At 36.2% G+C, this 25,373-nt stretch overlaps 1 protein-coding gene across 2 annotated transcripts in view; it reads left to right on the forward strand.

Moving 5' to 3' along the window:
- The window catches only part of LOC145664894 (guanine nucleotide-binding protein G(o) subunit alpha-like), a 55,409-nt gene extending 30,579 nt beyond the window's left edge, over positions 1-24,830 (forward strand). For both annotated transcript variants that reach the window (XM_081731959.1, XM_081731960.1), the window contains exon 8: positions 14,497-24,830. In XM_081731959.1, the coding sequence (XP_081588085.1) occupies positions 14,497-14,687 (191 nt within the window). In that variant the 3' untranslated portion in view covers positions 14,688-24,830. The remainder of the gene's footprint in view (positions 1-14,496) is intronic.
- The last annotated feature ends 543 nt before the right edge of the window (positions 24,831-25,373 follow it).

A 25,373-nucleotide genomic window follows, 5' to 3' on the forward strand; every position in this document is an offset into this window, starting at 1 on the left:
AGAAGTGAGAGTACATTCTAGTTTTGTCGACGAAAATGTCTTGTGGTATATACGACATGGTTATTTAGATGAGCGAAAGTTGTTGAGTTTATTAGAGAAATATTACCATTAGCACTTCGAAAAAGTCAATTTGAATTTAGAGATATGTCAGGAGATATTAGAGTAATATACACGTTTATTAGAGTATTCCTTTTGTTGTTATTGGAACAACATTGAAGTTTTACCTTAAGACCTACGACCACATTTCGCCATGAATTTCATGTGCATCGTTTTCTTTTTGTCTTCTATTAAACTCTATGGGGTTTCCTTAGTATAACTTGTTTTTGTAACCACATCTCTGTGTGTCTTCGTGGTCGTATTTATAGTGGGTAGGTTTATATGGTTTTTGTGGGTTGGCTCTTCTTCATTTAGTCGTCAGACCATCCCTAAGATGGATACAGGTTGGCATCTGTAGACATCTGACGTTGCCTCAATATAATTCTCCATCATTTGAGCTTATATTGGTTTATTTCACTCTTCATTATAGTATTCATATAACAGTCATCATTAAGGTTATATCTATAGGCTTATTATATTATCTATATATATATTTTATTCAGCATCATGTCCTATATAGGTATATTTCAGTATTAATTTATCATGTACCATGTACTTATTTGATGAAGTTGCACGAAGGCGTTGAGGATTGAGGCGTGCTTGTCGTAGTTTGTACTCGTGAAGTGATTTGAAAAAAAAAGAAAAAGAAAAAAAAGAATGAAAGAAGAAATACTTACATTTCTTTTGTTAACCCATCCCAAGTCAACTTCCTTTTAACCATAATTATGTTATTTTAACCTTATTATAGTAATTACATGTAACACGTAAAAACATACACTTGATATCCATACACGAAGAATACAGCACAAGGAAGAACACATGTAGGTCCAAACAATAAGAAGAACACACATTCTATTCACTTCCACTTAATACGAATGCAGCAGTAGCAAATGCAGCACATTTTAAGTCACAAAAAAAAAAAAAAAAAAAAAAAAAAAGAAAGAAAGGAAGATGCAAATTATACGTCAATAAGTTTATACGCAATAAGTTATAGTATTCCATGCATCTTCATATTGGCGCCGAATTTTGAAAATAGTTCAGCACTATTAAAGGACTATAGCATGCAGAGACCTTCTAGAACTTCCACCGATGGACCTAGCCCTATCCAATGGGAAGAGGATAGGAGCAGAAGATTTAATCGCCGAGTGTTCATTCAGTGGGAAGAGAATGAACGAAGAGGATGGCCTATGGACTGGACATTGTTCTGGAACATGGTGTAGATTGTGAATAGTGGACAACATAGACAGTGTGACGTGTGCAGATAGTAAAAGTATAAACAGTGTGTTATAAATGAACAGTGAAGTGTTATTCGAACTGGAAAATATATCTATATTTATTTTAATATTCATTTTCTTTTTATGTTCAATTAATTGCAAAAGTGAAAGTGTTTCTAAAGGTTGAAATTAATTCATTGCTTGAAGTGTTTTCTCATTTTATTCACATTATTTGCAATATTTTAGTGTATGTGTAAATATCCAATTTCTTTAAGTATTGAGTGAATTTACATTTGAACTAATAGGACTACAATGAATACATATCCATACATTTATTCATATTTATGGACTGAATAAACATTTTATTTTAGTGAGTGCAGTGTTAACCAAGCGTTAATGTGAACTATGGCCCAAGTGAAGAGTGCTTCAACAACTTACAGTGTGTCCTCGTTATACGCAGACACAAACTATAAGTGTTGCCAGGGTTCTTAGGATAAACGTATCTCACCAGAACTTTACCTATCAGCTGTTCGGGTGCCATTTGTCATAAACTCATTTATTCATTATTTCGGCTGTATGCAGTTCAAGCAGTTTAATTCTCTTTTTAATTTAAAAGAACTAACATATACTAGCAGACGACGTTCTCTGTGTATGTATGTGTGTCCTCTCACTCCGAAGATGCGTGTGGGCGTAGTGACCTTGATCAACACTTCTTCAGCCAATCACAGATCAGTCCGCTCTTACGTCATTTAACGCGTGAAATGCACGCGAACAGCGAGAGCTGAAGAGATTTAGCGGGAGAAAAACCATTCGGCGCGCGAAAGCAACTAAAAGGACAGCTTCTAGCATAACGCTGCACAGAAATAAAGTATAAAAATGTAACTTCCAAGTATCTTCGCCTATTTAGTTATTTACATATAATCCATATAAATTCAGTATTGTAACCGATATCCCACATTGGATTTTGTGAGCGGAGGACTGTGAGTTTGCATAATATGAATAAATTACTAAAATCATTAATATGCAAAAATGCAAATGTGGGAGGAATCTTAATATTTAAACTGATATTTACTTTAAATTACTGTAACCTCCTGCCACAAAGTTAATTTAGTGAATTTAGTCAGTCGGTAGAGTCTTAGAATGAATAAAAGTTAAAATTTTGAAAAGAAAAAAAAAATAAGATTCCTGTTAAGCATGACACTCTAATTTACAGGTTAATATGGTTTTAACACCCATCCTGTATGCGAAAAATACCCAAAATATTCTCATCGCAATTACGATCCATTGATAGACCCAGCTTCTGGCCTGAAAAGCAAACAAGAAAGACAAAAGGGTAACACATTACCTTGCGGCCAACTGCAACAATAAAAGAAGTCAACATTCCAGTGGTAATCCTGCTTTAATGCACCACTTCCGTAATTCCAGAGGCACACAGAAATTATATTTACAAAAGCACTCGCGCGCGCGGTCTCGCTAAGAGACCTGAGCAAAAGAAAAAAAAATATTTCTTTTAATATTTCTTTCTCACACTTTGAGCTCGCAATTATTACTGTTTGTGCACTTTTGTATTTATCACGCCGCGCTCTTCTTTCTTGAAGTGTCTCTAGTTTCACGATTGAATGCACTTCCGAGTCGAGTTTCTTCCAAAGTTGTGGACCATCCTCTTCCTAGGTTCTGCTAACCGTCAGGTTTCCTCTCCCATGGAATTTCAGTAAACACCAGAGGCGGTTCAACTGGGTAGTCCTTGGTGTGATACAACTATAAAATACATTTGTTATTTGACGAAAGTTCTCATGACGTTCTCTTGCACACAACCCGCCTACTTAATACAAGCAAAACTAGCTCAGTTCTTGTATTTAATGGGTTTTAATTAAACTATACTATACGATAGCATTGGAGATTTCTTACAGAACACGGCAATGCTTTTTCTTCACTAAGAATGTTACTCGCTTTCGATTTCACTGTTAGTAGCGTGAACAAGTGATATAGCGTGTGACGTAAACATGGCACAAAATTGATACTGGTGCGAAGCACTTTACGAAATATGATGTAAAGCTTTGTCTCTTCTCACTAGTAAATGGTGATATATGTCGCACTTTGTCTCATATCACTTTTGTGAAAACACACTTATATATATATATATAATCGGTATCTCCTACTCTCCCATTCCACCACGAGAATGTTAGTCCGGAGAAAACGAGGAAATACTGAAAGTAAACTAGCTATGATTGCCCATTCTACAGCACACACGCACAGAATATCAGTGTGTAACTAACGCACTATTCTTGTACACACATCTCTGAATGGTGAGAGTTCCAAATAGCTGACGGTCAACACGATTACGACTTGCAGTGCTTGATATGCACTGTCTCGCGATTTAGGAATAACTAACTCTTTGGTTGTCCCGAGTACTGTTATATTCCTTTGCAGTTTCATTGTTTCTTTCAACTGCTCGGTTGGGCCGAACCAAAGTAGCCCGCTCCACTGGAATAGGGGTGAAGGTGCATCCCTCACCTGCGAGTTTCCAGTGACCTAAATAACTTAAAAAAAACACACTTGTTCATGTTCTTTTCCACTTTGTCGATCACTTCAATGGCATCGTTGTCTGTCACTATGTTTGTTAACTTGCTTAATAATCAAGCTTCAATTTAGTATCTGTTACGCACACACACTGTGCCGTAATTACGAGAAATATTAACACAAACACCAACATTATTTAAACTCTGTCACTTGACATGTTTACTTAAACACCTTTTTCAGGTGACACCACCTATCGGCGACACCAGGAACTGCTTGAACAAGTGACATTGAATATGATGAATTACAGAAACGGATGCATTGAAGGATTTGGTTTCTGAACAAATTAATGATGTTAATTAAACAAATTAAATGAACTATGCAAAATGCAAACAAATTAAAATGACTCTAGATAAGGCTGAAGTAGCCTGACACATGATAAACAACATAATATTACTGATTGGAAGGTCGCTTTTCTTTTGCAACAGTATTGCCTTCTCGGTTATATTTAAAAAAAAAAAAAAAAAACAAAGGTATGTGTTAGTCTCCCTGCATACCTTCCACAACCACAAACTCGGCCTAAACTGGTATTAGTACAAGCCAATTTGACAAAACAAAATATATATATCGAACTACATATGTCTAATACTACGGGAACACCCAGAAAGTTTATTTACATAACATAACACATATTATCATTCAAATCATATCAGCGGTGCAGACGATAACTATATTTTTACAGAGACATCTAGCGGATGTCATGGAACCATTACAAACAACGTTCTAGACAGCTTCCCCTCTAGTTCAAGTGGACTCGTCAATAATTTTAAAATAGTCAACTTCTCTTTCTCTGAGAATGTTCCGTTGGCAAAACGACGCTTCAAAAGTCGAACACGCTAAAAATGGGCGTGTTTTTAAAAAATAACACCTCTTTGTATTCGGATTTCTCTCATAGACATGCTAAAAATTTTATGATTTTTTCAAGTATTGCCTCCGTAGGATCTGTGTCTCGGTAGTGATAGTGTATGCTACTTCCTATAACAACACTAAGAAATTCAACTAGCAATACATCTAAGCAAAATCTGAATCTCATAGGTTTTCTATCCTTATTCAGATGGTTATATTGATTTCAAAAATCTTCTCAACTTGGGTGTCCAACGCTCCGTTAAGTACACATGCTTTCTTTGAGTTTTTTTTTTTTCTCTGGGAAGCTTTCTCTGCCTCTATCCATGCAAACTAGCATATCAAAATACAAAATTCGCTATCTTCTTAGACGTTAATATTAATTAATATCAAATTCTCATTGCTTCTCGCTTAAGTCCTGCCCTGTTGTTCATTACTATTCATTTACATAACACAATAAACCATAAATATACATAGAAATATTAATAAAAGTTATATGCTCCCGCTGGTAATTATTTAAATCTCAAAATTCTTTATATGCAAATTCCTAATTAAATTGAAATATTATTCATAATTTCACGAAAAATTTAAATATGCAAATCATCTTATAACACAGATAATGTGACGTTCACATTTATTCCCCTCCTAAGGAAATGCAACCGTTAATCGCTTAATCGTTGCATTTTCTCAGAAGTTGTACTAATCTACTTTACGTAAATCACATACATATTCCGTATATACTAACTTTATACAAGATTTCCCTAAACACATCAATATGTCCTAACAATCATAAGATAATAAACTAAACACTAATAACACATAAAAATAATCCCTAACCTATCATAATCACTTTATCATCATAATTCTATACAAAATTCATCTCTCTATGTTATATCATTATTGACTGTAGTATTACACTCCGCGCAACTACTCTCTTGGAAGCCAAACGTAAAGAGGTGCGTCTGGGAGTGTATACTTTTCTGCTCTCCATCCTGTATGACGTGCTGTGTTTATTTCCTGTCTTTCCTACGTCATCAGGTCAGCTGTGTCCTGAGGAGGCGTGGCTTCACGCTGAACGTATTTCTTCAGGTGGAACACGTTTCTCTTCATTAATACTTCCTTAGTCTCAGGATCGTTTATCTTACGGCAATGCTATCTCGAATACTGCGTACTGAACTTTGCGCATATCCGACGAAAATGCGTTAATGATATTCATTTGTGAGGAGCTACTAAGACTTAATTTTCCGATATATTTTGTTGACACTTTACTCATCAACCAGGATGGTTGAGAGGCACACACACGAGCGAAGCTCACCACGGCTTCAAGCTCTTAACGATTTCTTCAGTTTTCTACGCTATGCTATCGTGCAAGGAAACTTAATTTTTACTGGCTACTTTCTTCTATTACAGTGGTGCAATAATTCATTCTACTTTCGCACTCTACCAGCGGACTCTAAAATGAAGTGGTATTCTTCGGTACTAATCCCCACGTCATCTATCAACTAAACGTATTATTAGCGGCGGATCTAGGTCACAGAGGGTAAAGATACATCCTCGTCTTCATGGTTCGATCATCGGTCACCTCAATGGAATGCTGGTAATCCCTAATGGTACCGGGCTTCTCGTCAAATATGCTTCGATGTTTGTAGAGCACGTCGTACAACTTTTGCTTTTCCTCCCCACTCAAATCAGTATACTTTTCGACATGATCTCTGATTTCTTCTGGGGTAGCCTGGGTTCGAACCTTCGCCCATTCCTGTGGCGAGTAAACGACGTTTGCAAGTTCGGCTGCAGTTGGGAACTTCCCATCGTTCAACTGGCTGCGCAGGGTAGCCAACTCTCCCTGGTGGCCTCCGCCTGCTGACGCTCGCTCGAACTGCTCTGTAGTCAGCGGTCCTCTCCTCGACACGCACATACTACTAAGTGTGGGATTCTCACAATCGACCACATTTTCTTCGAACTCCCAGGATAATTTTCTTATGAAAAGGTCTTCTTCCTCTATTTCGATGTCTCGAAAAGAAACTTCTATATGGTGGGGATGGTTAAGCGAAAGGACGTTTCTCTCATAATCTAGGATCGCTCTACTTTCTACAAAGAACTGTGAACCCAAAATGAGTTCACGGTTCAGCCCTTTCACTACTATTGCCGAAGTATAGTACTCCTTTTCTGCAATCACAAGTTCTAACAATACTTGGCCGATGATCGTAGCGACGGCGCGACCGAACGCTGAACTGACTCTAATGTTCGCTGACTTAATGAACGCTGGTGGGGGGTCTCGCTTACGTATTTCTTCCCAACATTGCAGTGAGATAGCCGAGATGCTCGCGCCACTGTCCAATAATGCCAGAATTTTGCTATTAAATAGACCTACTTCTACCTCCGGAAGTGTTACTAAATTGTTATTGGGTAGCTTTTCGGTCGAACTATCTAAAAGGTTCCTAAAGATCGCATTCGTCTCTTCAAACAACTTTTTGTTTATTCTAATTTTGTCCCCATTTTTCTGTAACAGCATGATCTCGGGCTGACGAATGTCGTTATTTCCTTCACGATCGAAATGTGTCGTGCTAATTATACGTCTACAGGTTTCACAATCCCCATTCTCAAGTGTCTCTAAAGTCTTTACAAATGTCTCACTACTTTCTTCTTTTTCTTCTTCTAAAACATTGTTACATGCAATAACACAATTACGCATATCCTCAGAAATACATTTCGCCGGTTTATCCTGAATATTCAGTACTCCAGTATTCAAGTCACCGCTCTGAGAACATGCGGACAGTTCTCAGTGGCGTTGACTAGTTCCAGGGCTATTCGCACGTGAATTCCCACGAGACGAGACTTGTCTCGAGGACTGTTCAGTCCTATCGTTATGAACTCGGAGCTCATTAACCTCCGCAGCATAGTCACTATTTCTATTATTATTATTGCGAGTTTGTGCACGACCCCTATTCCTTCCACGTCGTTGTCCTCGACTGTTTTGATTTCTCGTTCGAGAATCTCCAGTGTCACGCTCCTGACCACTGGAATTTCTCGAACGCCAATTGCCATTATTATTTCCATTTCTGTTTACATTGCCTCTTCGTGAACCCCTATTATAATAAGGCCCATTGTCCCTGTGGAACCTCCTGTCTCTGGTGGGATTACTCGGCCTACTGTTTCGTGGGGGGGGGGAAGATCGTCCTACATCTTCTTCTTCTTCTACAGTAAGTGTATTTATTCCCCTCCTACTGTTGTTGTTACTTGGTGGCTGATAGGTGGACTGCAGCTCACCAACAATGTTCAACAATTCATCTATAGATCGAGGTTTAGATGACACAATACATCTATAGATTGAGAATGGCAATTGCCGTGGAAGAACTCGCAACAGTACCTGGGGCGGTAACGGGGGGTCGAGAATACTGTTGGTATGCAGTAATTCCAACAAGTATTCTGTCGGTTTCTTGCTTCCCCGTGTCTCGAAGCGTGACGTCAAAATAGAGGCACGGAGATTAGCAAGTTTCTCCTCGCTAAGATAGGCGTTCTTGAAATGTCTAACGAGATCTTGGTAATTAGCGCATTTCTTCAAAGTCACCTGCATCCACTGGCGTGAGATGCCACGGAAGCAGTGGGAGGAAAAGGCCAACCGTCTCTCTTCTGGTACACCCGTTAAATCGAAATAATTATCTAGCTCTACTAGAAAATTATGGGCCTGTATTTCTGATTCAACTCCTGTAAAAACAGGAAGTGACAGATCTCGATGTAATAGCCCTAAGGCTGACGCTACCTGGCAATTCGCAACACTACTATTGCTACTGCTGACGTTGTTTATGTTTTGAGGGGGAGGGGCAGCCTGCTCGTCTGAGTTCTCACGCCTGGGAAGCTCAGGGAACTGTCCCGCATGGCTCGGTCCAGCGACCGGCGTTTCGATTCTCTCATGCGAGACAGAGGCTGTGTTTTGACAGCTGGAACCATTTTCTCGCACCGACTCCTTTAACAGTTCCAGCTGTTCCTCCCATCTCAGTTCTGCTCTACGCAACTTAGATTGTAAGTGGCCCACCGAACTATCTACTGTTGCTTTTACTCTATCTATTTCAGTAGAAACGGCGGCTACATTCTCCCCCACTCTCTCCATGTCACCACGTAAATGGTTGACATCTCGAGAGACCTGAGCGAGGTCTGAACCAAGGACCTCAGATATCTCGCCAATCCTGCTTTCAGTGTGAGCCTCTAATTCACTAATTTTATTCTCTGTTGCCTCAACTGATGATTTTAGTTCCTGGCAGGATGCTGTTATCTTGGATTCCAGAGCTTCCGCTGAGGAATCGATCCTTGCTTCTAGCTCTGTCACGTTTTGCATCATTTCACGCCGGAAACTGTCAGTGATCTGTTTTTCAACAGCCTCCAACTTATCTAGCATGGTTCTGCTAGCGTTCTCCTGCCTACTTGCTAATTCCGAAAAGGTTCTCTGATGCGTCTTTTCTTGGGTTTCTAATTTACTTGAAATTTCTAAAAGTGACTTTTCGTGATTCTTTTCTTGGTTCTCTAACTTCTGTGAAATCTCCGAAAGCGATTTCTCCTGTTTCCCTGAAATTTCTAATAACGTTCTTTCTTGCTTCTTTTCCTGAGTTTGTAGTTTCTTTTCCTGTTTCTCTAGCTTATTCGAAATGTCATTTAGTGATTTCTCTTGTTTGTCTGCCATTTCTTTAATCATGTAAAACAGAGACGCGAGACACGGGTCAGATACAGATGTGACTTGCGCTGAGGTGCTGGGAACCGGTTCCCTAACCTGCTCCGATTCATTAGCCCTCTCATTACTAACTGTACCTTCTCCAGGCGGAACTACTTCCTGGAGAGAGGTGTTTACATTTCCTATTGAATCGCTTCCGGTGTCCTGAGACTCCGATGGAAATTCTATTACTTGCGCATATTGATCGTCAATAATGTTGTCGCCTACAAAGCCTTCCATCGCTCTAGCTTGACTTCGCGTTACTACCATCAAGTGATTATGAACTCTAAATAAGTAACTAGGTTCTCTAATATGCCTAAACTTGATTCGCTAAATGTTATTCCCCTCCAAAAGGTTTAAAATTTTGTAACACACTTCAACAAAATAAATGAATATGACACAACAATAATATACACAGAAATAATAAACTTTCTGGATGGCAGCGCGACAACCTGAAAGAAAAACACATCTACTGCTACCCGCGTCTGGCTTGCACTAAATATCGTAAAAACGTTGGGTATCTTTCATTTCTTGTGGCAACATTCTTTACTGACCAGAAAATGAAAAAGAAAACAAGACTTTACTTTATTTCTCTTGCCACAAGATTTACTATCAAAAGCAAATTTTAGCAAAGGACATTTCTAAAACAAAACATACATCCAGGATGGTGTGTGTGTCGTGCCCCACGCGCAAGGCAGCCAAGTTCTTTGTGAGCGGAGGACTGTGAGTTTGCATAATATGAATAAATTACTAAAATCATTAATATGCAAAAATGCAAATGTGGGAGGAATCTTAATATTTAAACTGATATTTACTTTAAATTACTGTAACCTCCTGCCACAAAGTTAATTTAGTGAATTTAGTCAGTCGGTAGAGTCTTAGAATGAATAAAAGTTAAAATTTTGAAAAGAAAAAAAAATAAGATTCCTGTTAAGCATGACACTCTAATTTACAGGTTAATATGGTTTTAACACCCATCCTGTATGCGAAAAATACCCAAAATATTCTCATCGCAATTACGATCCATTGATAGACCCAGCTTCTGGCCTGAAAAGCAAACAAGAAAGACAAAAGGGTAACACATTACCTTGCGGCCAACTGCAACAATAAAAGAAGTCAACATTCCAGTGGTAATCCTGCTTTAATGCACCACTTCCGTAATTCCAGAGGCACACAGAAATTATATTTACAAAAGCACTCGCGCGCGCGGTCTCGCTAAGAGACCTGAGCAAAAGAAAAAAAAATATTTCTTTTAATATTTCTTTCTCACACTTTGAGCTCGCAATTATTACTGTTTGTGCACTTTTGTATTTATCACGCCGCGCTCTTCTTTCTTGAAGTGTCTCTAGTTTCACGATTGAATGCACTTCCGAGTCGAGTTTCTTCCAAAGTTGTGGACCATCCTCTTCCTAGGTTCTGCTAACCGTCAGGTTTCCTCTCCCATGGAATTTCAGTAAACACCAGAGGCGGTTCAACTGGGTAGTCCTTGGTGTGATACAACTATAAAATACATTTGTTATTTGACGAAAGTTCTCATGACGTTCTCTTGCACACAACCCGCCTACTTAATACAAGCAAAACTAGCTCAGTTCTTGTATTTAATGGGTTTTAATTAAACTATACTATACGATAGCATTGGAGATTTCTTACAGAACACGGCAATGCTTTTTCTTCACTAAGAATGTTACTCGCTTTCGATTTCACTGTTAGTAGCGTGAACAAGTGATATAGCGTGTGACGTAAACATGGCACAAAATTGATACTGGTGCGAAGCACTTTACGAAATATGATGTAAAGCTTTGTCTCTTCTCACTAGTAAATGGTGATATATGTCGCACTTTGTCTCATATCACTTTTGTGAAAACACACTTTTATATATATATATAATCGGTATCTCCTACTCTCCCATTCCACCACGAGAATGTTAGTCCGGAGAAAACGAGGAAATACTGAAAGTAAACTAGCTATGATTGCCCATTCTACAGCACACACGCACAGAATATCAGTGTGTAACTAACGCACTATTCTTGTACACACATCTCTGAATGGTGAGAGTTCCAAATAGCTGACGGTCAACACGATTACGACTTGCAGTGCTTGATATGCACTGTCTCGCGATTTAGGAATAACTAACTCTTTGGTTGTCCCGAGTACTGTTATATTCCTTTGCAGTTTCATTGTTTCTTTCAACTGCTCGGTTGGGCCGAACCAAAGTAGCCCGCTCCACTGGAATAGGGGTGAAGGTGCATCCCTCACCTGCGAGTTTCCAGTGACCTAAATAACTTAAAAAAAACACACTTGTTCATGTTCTTTTCCACTTTGTCGATCACTTCAATGGCATCGTTGTCTGTCACTATGTTTGTTAACTTGCTTAATAATCAGGCTTCAATTTAGTATCTGTTACGCACACACACTGTGCCGTAATTACGAGAAATATTAACACAAACACCAACATTATTTAAACTCTGCCACTTGACATGTTTACTTAAACACCTTTTTCAGGTGACACCACCTATCGGCGACACCAGGAACTGCTTGAACAAGTGACATTGAATATGATGAATTACAGAAACGGATGCATTGAAGGATTTGGTTTCTGAACAAATTAATGATGTTAATTAAACAAATTAAATGAACTATGCAAAATGCAAACAAATTAAAATGACTCTAGATAAGGCTGAAGTAGCCTGACACATGATAAACAACATAATATTACTGATTGGAAGGTCGCTTTTCTTTTGCAACAGTATTGCCTTCTCGGTTATATTTAAAAAAAAAAAAAAAACAAAGGTATGTGTTAGTCTCCCTGCATACCTTCCACAACCACAAACTCGGCCTAAACTGGTATTAGTACAAGCCAATTTGACAAAACAAAATATATATATCGAACTACATATGTCTAATACTACGGGAACACCCAGAAAGTTTATTTACATAACATAACACATATTATCATTCAAATCATATCAGCGGTGCAGACGATAACTATATTTTTACAGAGACATCTAGCGGATGTCATGGAACCATTACAAACAACGTTCTAGACAGCTTCCCCTCTAGTTCAAGTGGACTCGTCAATAATTTTAAAATAGTCAACTTCTCTTTCTCTGAGAATGTTCCGTTGGCAAAACGACGCTTCAAAAGTCGAACACGCTAAAAATGGGCGTGTTTTTAAAAAATAACACCTCTTTGTATTCGGATTTCTCTCATAGACATGCTAAAAATTTTATGATTTTTTCAAGTATTGCCTCCGTAGGATCTGTGTCTCGGTAGTGATAGTGTATGCTACTTCCTATAACAACACTAAGAAATTCAACTAGCAATACATCTAAGCAAAATCTGAATCTCATAGGTTTTCTATCCTTATTCAGATGGTTATATTGATTTCAAAAATCTTCTCAACTTGGGTGTCCAACGCTCCGTTAAGTACACATGCTTTCTTTGAGTTTTTTTTTTCTGTGGGAAGCTTTCTCTGCCTCTATCCATGCAAACTAGCATATCAAAATACAAAATTCGCTATCTTCTTAGACGTTAATATTAATTAATATCAAATTCTCATTGCTTCTCGCTTAAGTCCTGCCCTGTTGTTCATTACTATTCATTTACATAACACAATAAACCATAAATATACATAGAAATATTAATAAAAGTTATATGCTCCCGCTGGTAATTATTTAAATCTCAAAATTCTTTATATGCAAATTCCTAATTAAATTGAAATATTATTCATAATTTCACGAAAAATTTAAATATGCAAATCATCTTATAACACAGATAATGTGACGTTCACAATTTGTAAGTATTATTAACGTATTATTAAATTATCAAATCAATTGACGAGTATTTTCTGCGATTGTGCATGTCATCTCCCACGCCTCGTGGCTGTCTATTGAGTACATGGTGCAAAATTTACTTTTTATTTATTTGTGTAATTTGTTAATTTTCCGAAATTACGATGCTGAATATTTTGTGTTTCTAAAAGTTGTAAGTAGAATTTTTGCTTATGTGTAGTTGTCGTTGAAAGGAGCTTTCTTCGGATAACTTGTTTCATCGTCAACGCTCGAGCAAACGTCCTATTTACGACTATCAAATATAATGCTTGCTCTATCTGGATTACCATCCTATGGAGTAAACATTATAATTAAGACTGCACAGTTAACTACTGCAGTCTTTCTACGAATAGAAGTGACGAGCTTTCGAAATAGAGATGGCTGTCAATTTATTTTTAACAGGACAGTTTTTCTTTCTCCAAAATTTGATATAACCAAGAAAGTTAGTTCACTTAGTAACTGCACCAGTAGCTTTATATATTTCAATTACTACACATGACGCCGTCGTAATAACTTAAATCAGATTCTATTTTTCACATATGCAAAATGATCATAGGTTAAATATCAACCTAGATGAGGTTATGATGGAATTCGTGTGTATATTTATGAGATTTTCTCTTTTCGTTTCTTCTCATTATTTTCTTTATACGAAAAATGTCATCGATTGTGTGCTTTTAGCTCTCTTTAATCTATAAAAATAAGCACGGGATCTAAATTTCTGTATTTTATTATGTTTGGTTTTACATTCGGATCCAACCTTATAGGGCTATTTAAAATATTGAATAATAGAAAAATCTCTGATGGATTTTTAGTTACCAAAATTGGTATGATGCTGTAAAAATAATTCATTCAGGTTTCCCGTGAAACCTTCAAAATGCTTCAGAGTAGGGATAAAAGATGAGTTAAAAATAAGATGACAAAATCAAGTATAACAAACTACGTAGTTCTTACCCAATTTCATTACTTCCTGTCAAAGGTGACAGAAAGTGGTGATGATGTGGTCTTTCTAATCTGAAATAGAAGAGACTGTCGGGCGGTCATTCACGGAAAAATGACAGACTAATGAAAGACCAGATTACTTGTACAGAGGTTGAACTATTGTAACTTGTTCGTTCGTGTCCCTGATATTTCTATCTTTCAAGTGTTGTTGACTTAAGTGTTATTTTGTAACATTATGTACAGTCAATATTACATAGAATATGGAATGAACAGTGTCGTTGTGAACTTATTTCAGGTCCTGATCATAATGTAGACCGCGGTGCGCTGTTCATCCAGTACAAATTCATAGTTCAGAACAAAGACGCATCGAAAGTGATTTATCCTCACTTCACTACAGCAACTGATACGTCCAACATCCAGGTGGTGTTTCAGGCTGTTATGGATATGGTTATTTGCAGAAATCTCCAGCAGATGACGTTGTTATAGTTACATAATTGCTATGAGTGCGTTCCTATAATGTTAATTCTAACTTCGTGTTAGAAATTTTATTGTTAGAGGTCAATTTAGGTGATTAATTTATTCAGTTTGTTTTATAAAATTATAAGCTTTGTTTCACTGCCTAAAAGACTGTGAAATTATCAATAATTCTTCATATAATACAAAAGCACTAGATTTGAAAGGAACTCTTATACGCTTCTATCGTGCGAAGTTTTCAGCTCAAGGCCGAAAGTGCGGCTCATGAGCATCGACAAATGATATAGCAGTTGGCCGGAAGCTCAATTTTAGTCAATAAGTAAGTGTATAGTATTCCTCTGTCCTTGGAACTGAAATTCATAAATAATTTTAGTAATAATAATCTAATTAAAAATCATTATATTTTAAATTCTTTGAAAATCAATCTCCTTATTTTCTGCTTACTGTTAGCCAAGAAAGCCTCTCGCGTATTGTTGACAAGTATTGCACAAATGTGTGGGAATGCGGTGAAGCCCACATCGCCAGGCCCTGATTGAAGTGCGTAGTGTGAGATCTTAATGATTCAAGTGTTGCTGCTCTTTCAAGTGCATTTGCGATGTTTGTATTACCGAATTTAATTTCAATGCAGTCATTGTACAATTTGTAGATTAACCGTCAATAGAATGAGAAAAATGTTAAAAAGAAATGTTCATGTTTATTAATTCATTAACTTTAACTTTTAATTACGAAAACACATTTTATGTATTCCAAATCTAATGTTATCTTTTGCTAACCCTAACGGGGTTGCTTCCTCGACCAGTTCCTACAGCATCTGCCGATAATGCGCCGCGCTCTCGACCTCGAGGGAGGGAGAGAAAAAAACCTGCACGGTATTTATGCCAATAAAGTATCTTCTCTAATTATTACCAATCATCTCGTAGTCAGTTTCACTTCTGCTATCGATACCCAGATGACCTAACTCTTTATCATAAATTAGGCTTGTCGTAGAATTGAATATCTATATGCTGAAGACTTAACGTCGTTCCCAATCTGTCCCATCATTCTAGCTCTCTAATTTCTAGTTTTGCGAGTACCCTTTTGAACTACAGGGAAAAAGGAACTGATCTGTCGTACTGGCTTAGTGACTCTGCCTAGCTATGAATAAGTTGGCTAGAATCTGTCTGGGAAGAACACACAGCGTGGTAAGCTAATTAGTCTTGCTTTGTTGAACAGATAAGTCGTCCGTAAAGTTCCCTTCTGATGTGTTCGTATCCCATAGACCGTATGCAATAAAGATGCATACATTAGAAGTAGTATGCAAAAGAGCGCACTGCTTTATATGACTAGTCATCTAAATACTTGGAGTCCATAATCCGTTAGATAAAATGAAACATTTCTGTTGTTTCACAAGTGTCAATTAACGTACATTTCATTGATCACTATATTTTCGTACATGACTATTATTCCCTGTGGTACACCAGTATTATATCGAGTGCAATTATCATACAAAGTAACATATAGAGGTATAAAAATATAATCCCTAAATTGACCTTCGTGTGCAATACCGAATAATTGCATTGGTCCATTTTATATATATACAAGTTTATATGAGGATCTCAGCAAGTTTGTTTGTAAAAAAAGCTTTGTTTTTTTTAATATCTTTATATTCGTTCATATGTTTATTGTGCTTGTCTGTGATAGCTGCATTGTGAATTTAAATATATATGTGTATATGAATCTATTTTGTACCCAGTAATTGATGAAAACATCTATTTTTTACGAACAGTTCATTGAAAAAGAAAACATATTTTTGTAATCAAGAAATAATGAACTTTTTGTCATTGATAATATTTTTTAAAGACTGGTGCTTTGAAAGGAAAAAGCACGATCTCATAAGCTGCCAACCATTAGAATGTTCTGTTGAGAAAGTAGCCAAGATACTAAGAAAAAAAACAGCATTTAAAATATAATGATGTTAAATTCAAGCTTTTGTGCGTGCATGTGTGTTTGTGTGTGTATGTATTTATATATATACATATTATATCTTTATATATTATGCTTTGTTGTGTTCAGTGGCAATGTGGATAGTTAGTGCATTCTATTGTTATCTATTTTTTTTATCCATGTTTTAAGTTACCATCTTGTACTAATATTTTACAATATTTTTTATTAATTTTCTGGTTACTGAATATGGGGGTCGCTAAGAGATCTAGTAGTTTTTTATGAAGCTGTTGGATATAACAAATAATTCGAGTTTAATTTATATTAGTTGCTTCCACGAAGTGTGTTAAATTTGTATGTACTTGGAAAATTACTTTGTTTTCGCTATTCTCAGAATATTTATGATAAAAATTTGTACGATGGTAATTCAGAAAGTAATGCCACCAAGCCCACTACTTGGCCAATAGTACTGCAAACATTCTTAACTGTTTACCATTAATCCACTGATGTTTAAGATATAGAATGTCACTTGTTTCACCTTCCTATTTCTTCTCCTTTTGGAGTAATGGAGCAATCCATGGGATTCAGTGGTGAGTACGGATTGAAACAGCGGCCTATTATTAAATTTCTGTCTGCGGAAGGTTGTGCGCCCAGGAACATTCATCGCTGGCGACCACCAATACGACGACCCGGAAACGAAGCGTCAGTCGGTGGAGTACTACCACACGTCCTCTCCTCCACCAAAAAATTCAGAGTTGTCCATCTGCTGGCAAAATGTCGTTGACATTCTGTCTTATCCACCTATAGTCCGGATTTTGCGCCCTGTGACTTGGCTGTTCCCCAAACTTGAGGATCACCTTAGGGGCCAATACTATGTCGCCACCAGCCACCACAATTCTTCGCTGACGGTATGAAAAACCTTATTCCGCGTTGGCGCAAGTGTGTTGCCCGTAATGGTGGCTATGTTGAAAAATGATGCCACCATTTGTAGCTGATATTGCACACTTTCTACTGATATCTGTGTTTGCCAAACACAATTAAAGGTATCAACTTGGAGGTATTACTTTCTGAATCATCTTTGTAATGTCTATATGGCAGCAATTAGTATATTTTTGATAACTTATAAATAAGTGGATTATTTTAGCTTATTAGATTGGTGAAATTATGGGAAAAGTTGGTAGAAAATTTGTTAACAAATCTTTCTTGATGTAAGAAGTTTGTGTGGAATCGCTGTAATATTGAAGATAACCGAAAACCGAAGCACGGTATGAAAATTTGCATTTTATAGCTGTTTAATACTTTATATAATACTCGACAATAATGTTTGAAATAATATTATTGCGTAATTTGACCGGATATGCTATTATAATAATTGACGGTGATCATTAAATTATCCAGATATTACATTGTTGTAGAAGAATAGTTCTTACAAAAAGCAGCTTAAATCTATTTAATACAGAGAAACGTACTTTGTATTGTGTATTTCTCATTGATTGGGAGAAAGTGCCTTCTAATCGTGAGATAAAATTATTGGAAGGTATATTTATGGAAGATATTATGATAATAGAAGTATTATTTTTGTAGTATCTTAATATTAGTCAATTAAGTTGCTTTTACATTGTGTTGTGGGTTGTATCTAGATGTTCATGAAGGTTACAGATTTGAAAGCAAAACTAGGAAAATTCTACAAAATAAGTTTTCATTGAAAACGCTTTACTGAAGTTTATGATACTACACAGTTGAATAGCTAAGGTTTTTTTCTCTGTTTTTCGATACGATATACTAATCGATACGATACGTAAGCTATATATCATACTAACAAACAAAACTGATATAGTTAATCTGTTAGCTGCGATTACATCTCAACAAAGGATCCTAAAACTTACATTGTGGGATTAGTCGAACTTTAAGTTAAGAGATATAGTTATGTTTCGGTTATTTTGTATATTTTATGAATGAGAGATAGTCATTTTGAACTTTATTTATACATTTCTGTGAGTCTTCCTCTATGTAAAAATATACATAGCACATACAACATATCTATGTAATATGAACAAGTGTAAATCTCATTAAATTTCGATGGTAGAAGAGAGTAAACATTATCATGAATTCAGAATCGTTCCGTTCGTCGCAAAGAACTGTTAAGACTTATAGATGCTGTATAAATTCGCATGAAAAGCTTTTAAGCAGTTACCCATCATGCTTTGAGTCATTTATCGAGGTACTAGGTGAGTTCGCCACGAACGTGAGTCGAACTAATTCGTGCAGTCGATAGAGCTAATTAACATATTGTATCTCGGTTGAGTTTTTAAGAAAATCACTATCACACGTTTTCAGCAAATCAACAGATGCTATATAAGTGTTGAAAAGGTGGACACTACGTAAATGAGTGTGGTATTTTGGAGAAAATGTTCAATATCAGACACATGGTGCATATTTCGAGTAATATGCGCCGAAAACTATTAGATGGTGCTGCAATGCTGACTGCGACTGATATCGAGTAAGTTGAACCAGTTTTGCTCCCCATGATACATTGAGCTTTGACAGTATGCATTCGTTAAAGCCGGTTACAGAACACACGACTATATTACGTTCGAATCACCTGTTAAAATTCAGATTTAATTTTGGTTATGGAACTTGTATTAAGCGCAATACCATTGCATTCATCCAATGTTCTTGCTGGAAAGACATTTTATTTTATTATTATTTATTTATTTTCAAACCAGACTAGAATGGTTTTCATTACTGGGAAAATTATGTTGAATAAGATAATTCGAGAACCCGATAATAAATCAGTCCAAACAATCTACATAATATTAATGAAACAAAACTCACCAAAGCGCCAAATATAATAATACTTGTGTAACATTTCGGCAATGTACTGTGTGTAATGTAATGTGTCAAAACTGTTACACAATTAGTATTACTTGTGTAACATATATTATACGAGGAATGATCGAGAAAAAGGTTACAAAGCCTATTCAGGGTGTCTATCGGTCACGAAATCAGAAAACGGTCATGAAAGTCACGAAATTTAGCTTTTGGGTCACGATTTTTTTAAACTGTACAAATGTAAGTACAGATTGGAAAATTTTGTTCTATAAAACGTCAAAATTCACCACCAAAAATGTCTATAGTCGGCTTTAGACGCTACCAAATCGCAAGCAAAGTACGTTTCTATCGCATGGATGAAAATTCGGCCTAATTCGTACCCAAATTCGCTCTTGAAAATGTTAGGAAAGTTTATGATTTGGTAAAGAAAAGGTCACGAAATTTCATTTTGGAATTTTAGTAGACACCCTGCTATTACGACTTATTTGTGACATATAGCTGAAGATCACCACACCTGACGATACAGAGCACTCAACAATAGTCCTCGATGTAATCACAACTTTTATTCATCCGCTTATCGCAACGGCAGATAAAGTTTTCTATGCCATTAACATAGAAATCCACGTCAAGTTCTCGTAGCCACCGTGGGGCAGTGGTTTTGACATAATCATATGCCAGATAATGATGGCCAGCCATTTTTTGCTTTAGAACAGAGAAAAGGTAAAAGTCACTGGGGCTAGGTCAGGGCTGTAGAAGGGGTGCTGTAGTCGTTCCAAGCGTAATGTCAGTGGATGAAGTACTGGGTCTACCGCTGTGTCCAGGATTGTCGTTAACAATGTTGGTCCACCTTTCTTTGAAGGCACGACACCACTTCCCTACATGTTGCTTTGAAATTTAGCCCTCCCCATACCCTGTTTAATCTGCCTATGGATGTCAGCAGGTGTAGTGTTTCTGGCCCACAGGAACCGCACTACTAACCCTACTTCTAATCTTGACCAATTTTCCAGACGAGTCATCTTCTTTAATGTCCGTTTCTCGGGTGTACTTGACCAGAATCCGAAGTCTTCAAACGTACACCAAGACAGAGATGTTATTAATGTTCAAATAAATTTTCGTTAAGTTGCAGTGAATAACATAAACATTTTACGCTTTGTAATCTTTTTTCCAATCATCTCTCGTATTTGGTTATTTAATTTTGTTTTATTAACGCTGTGGAAAATTTCCGAAGCTATAGTGAAGCTATGATATGTCAGACGGGTAGCAATGAAATTTACTTGATTCGGAACAGTTAGAGGTGTTTCATTATACAGTGGAAATTGCTCTACAAAGTCTAGTTTCTGAGATTTGCGGAAATGTTTATGAGCGATTTTATCAAAAACATTATGCATGTGGATTTTCTTTTACAATATCTTACATAGTTCAATTAGTTCGCCTCACTTTCGTGGTAAAGTCACCAACTGGCCTTATTAGAACAACTGTTAGCGTCCTCTTTTTGCAGTTGGGAAATGTCAAATTACACATCCTCTTTCGACCATGCTGACAGAAGTTTTGCGGGGCTTACAACCGAAAGTTCATGTCAATGGTTTCACTTTTACTAGTTTCCAATTAAAATACCAGCGCTGTTTCTGGAACTTCCCAAATAAATAAATAAATATTCAGTTGTTGAGATGTCCTCCAGACTGTTTTGAAACACAATACAATGAAAATCAGTAGAAGTATGTGAGATAGTTAATGTAAGCTATTCGGAATCTATAATTTGATTTTCCGAAGTCAATCGAAGAAGTCTCCATATTTAAATCATAGACCTTGGAATTCTCGTGTTTTCTTTTAGTAGCTTCTAAATTATTCATTTATTTGCCCAGAATTTGTTATTTAAGAGGTACGGTTGATGAAGATTTATGGCTTATTAAAAACTTAGCATGTGGAACCATTGTCACAAAAATTCTGGAACTTTACTTGACGAGATCATGCCAACTCCCTGTTAATTTCATGAAATATATACCGCAAGATGTCTGTCATGTTAGAATGACTTCGTCTTTTGTGTATTATTGCAGCCTTAAAAACAAGTCCTCCGATTAGAACGATGGCAGGAATTTATATAGAAGTAAACGCTAGAAGGTGCCGCGTCTGTTTTAATGCACAAAAGAACCTTTCATATGAATTCGTATTGTATTCCTGTATGTCTTATGTATTTTGACATAAACACATTAACTTCATAGTGGTGCATGGCGTCCCTGGTTCGATCCCAGCTCCGCCAAGTGAGCTTTGTGGTGGACAAACATCGTTTGCATGGATTTTCTCCGGGTTCTCTCGTTTTCTTCCACTTTCTTCATTCTACTATTTTCATTCATTTCTCTTCATCTTCGTCTCCTTTAGCCTAGCCGGCATAACATGGGACGTAAAACTCGAAGATTTAATTTCATTTCATTAACTCATGGAGAACAACTCCAATCAAATCATTGGACCTATACACGGAGAATAAATTCATCCTCATAAGTACTCGAAGAAATTTAGACATAACTTCTATTTTAATAACAATATTCCTGGTGGGAGCTCATGTGGTTCGGATTCCACGTTAAGGTAGGGTCCATGTCTCATGCAAGCTCACTGCTGGAATACTAAACTTAAATCCAGTCCAATAATATTTGTGCCTAGCGATAGTAAATGAAAGATAAAAACACTTGTAGATTTTTTGAGGGATAATAAAAAGCACACATATATGGAAATAGTCCATTAATTTTTAGCTTCATCGAACTGGAGTGACTTGACAAGTATTTTACCGGCTTCAAAAGTTCGTGACCAAATTTGAAGCTGGCAGATTTGTAGCATTCACTAAAGTAAATTCTAAACTATCTGTCAATGTGTAATGATAAAAGTAGAAACTCGTTTAAGAAACAATAAAATAAATCAATTATTGTGATATTTATTGCCTTTCAATGACAATTAATCCTGTAGAACGCAGGATCTTAAATTTTAACTAAAGAAATATTCTGTGAAGAACAAATTGATATTGTCAATTATTAATATTTGATTGTTCGGCTGGAGAAACAAGTGTTAAGTGTGGTTTGTGAATTATTTTTGACCACAATAAAATAAGTAATAAAATATTTCTTACATATGATGTGGGTGCTAAGTTTCAACTCAAAATATTGTAAATGTGTTTCTTACTATTTTCAAAGAATTACGTGTAGATTTCAGTCAAAGATGTCCTATTACACAGTACATGTCATGTGTATCTAGGATATTTCCAAGCAGTGAATTGCAATAATGAATTACAAATAACGTTCATTTTCAGCTCTCAGAAAACAAGCGACAATTTTATTGTGAGCATATGTATTTTGTCAGGAAAAACAATTAGAAATAATTATATAGTTACCATTAAAAATTTATTATTAACACAGTGTATTTAATATGCTATTTTTCAACGTTTTTACAACTATTTTGCAAAATACGGGGTTGAATTCCGCACCAAGTTAATAGGAAACACAAACACGGTTTAAGTTTTTTTTTTAAAAAAAGTTTTTGAATTTTGTTTAATTTAATTATTATTATTATTATTTATAAGCTAATGTACTAACACTATTCGGTAAGGTTTTGCTTGTCACATGCGTTAGTTTAGCTTGTGTGGTGCTTTTTTTTTTAAATAACTTTATAGTTGATTTTTTTTTAAGATGTCACGTTACTTTTATTATTGTACCTGATTGTAAAGAAAATGTTTCAAGTCGGAATTATGTACAAATTTAGAAATTTTGTTTCTACTTTATAAAAAGCTGCAGTTCCTTAAATAAATAGCACACAGCTAATATTTTTCGGACTTTTATTTTTAACCTATTAACAATTATTTTATAAAGGGTATTATTGCTAGGTTTGACAATAAAGTTCCAGGACTGATGGTGGTACTCTATAACTGCTAATGACAGAAAATTGTTTATCATATAAAGTCAATGCTGTAGTATTCGTATTTTGCAGGACATGCGAAGATTTGGCAAAGAAAGTATCTGTGCCGCTTTAAACATGGGCCATCGAGGACATTATCTTCCCATTGTCATGGATTTTTACCCTGGAACAAAGGGCAAACTTCTAAACCACTGCTGTAAACCACTCATTTTAGCTTCGGAACATCTTGTATATAATAAAAGACAAATTCTGACTAAAGCATATATTATCTAATAAATAATAAATAGCATTACAGTTTCGGCAAAGTATATTTGCCTTCATCAGATAATGTGTCTGATAAAGACAAAGATACTTTGTCGAAACTGTAAAGCTATTATTTATTAAATAATTTGTGATTTCGTCAGAATTTAAGTTAAGGAAATCAGCAGCATTAGCGTTCGAGATGATCAGAACTGTTTACCACGAGAATGATCTATCTCTTGGTTATGTACTTGAATGATACACCTGATTTCGTGATTGACGTTAAGACGTTTCTGATAAGACTAGAAGTGGGCATAGTTCAGAGGATAATGTGGAATGTGTTTGCTATCTGCTGTACATCAAGCATAAAACGATCCGGCAGAATCTCAGGGAAGAGCTGAGAAAAAGGAAGATTTGTGCGAGTTTTCTTCTTCTTCTTTCATTAAAGAGCGAAAAACTGAGAGTGTCGTGTTGCACAGAGTTGATTAAGCCTGTGAAGTGGAATTCATACACTGCTGGTTCATATGGTCACAGATGATATAGGAATTCACGACAATGGGAACCAGTATATCTTCAATAATCGATATTTAAAAGGACACATGCTATCTTTACCAAATCTTCGTTTCCTGTTACAGAATATGATAAACAATTTTTTGTCATTACCAGTTCACAGAATACCAGCATCAGTCCTGGAACTTCCATTGCCAAACCAATATATTACTGAACTTCAGTACCTGTATGCGAATAGCAGTTACTGACAATTTGAATTTGATATATATATATATATATATATATATATATTCTAGAAGTTAGCATCACGCGTTAGTCAAACCTGCCACGATGCTTCCGTAGTGAAATTAGCAATGGTTTATATCGAAAAAAGTTGGCCACGTTTCCGCAGAGTTGTCCAAGCACATAAGGAGAAATCAAGGAAAGAAAGAATCTCCTCTTACCTTGATTTCTCCTACTAAAATTAATACGAGACTGAAAACAAGTCTATCTTGTTCAAAAGACTGGATATATGTAATTATTTTTTATTGGTACACCTATTTTTAATTTGAGCCGTAGAAGTACCGGAATCTAGTTGTAGATAAATGTATACCGTTTCGTGAATTGAAATAATCACCTAGAATATGATTAATTAATAGCTTAAAAGAGCGTTGTGTTGAATAAACAACTGTCTGTAGTTATATATATTGTGTTCGTGTTACTTAGTTAATAAAATATATTCTGCTTGGCGTGAAATAAATAGTTGTGGATTTTATATAAGTAGTTAGAACTTTACTTCCATTTAATATTGGGTGTTAATGCTAGTACGCTTCATGTGGGTTGGCGGTAAAGCTTGTTAAATACTGCACTACAGAGTATTTCAAAATGAATGTCGAGGTTTTAACGCTTTGTAGTATTTATTACAATTAACATACAATTATAAATAATCAAAAGAAAGTGCACAGTTTTGTACGCACGCATTCGCATACACTGTTTCCTCAGTCTACCGTTCGAAAGAGCTAGTTGCAAATGTGGCGACTAGTTGTGCATGATGATGAATATTTTCTGGATCGTATCGTCTTCAGTGATAAATCGACATTTCACGTAAGTGACGATGCAAACACATAATGTTCGCATCTGGGGGGTCAAGAAATCCCCACGAGATAATACGGTTGCAATGAGACCTCTAAATTGAATGGGCTATATGCAGAGTCGTTTTGACATAATATTAGCGTCATACTAAAGGCCTGACTACTGCAGCAAGCATATGTTAGTCGAACTCTTTAGTATGGCACTAATCATGTGTCAGAACGACTATGC

Source organism: Thermobia domestica, chromosome 11 (assembly GCF_964235325.1).
Source record: "Thermobia domestica chromosome 11, izTheDome1.hap1.1, whole genome shotgun sequence".
NCBI classification, from domain to species: domain Eukaryota; kingdom Metazoa; phylum Arthropoda; class Insecta; order Zygentoma; family Lepismatidae; genus Thermobia; species Thermobia domestica.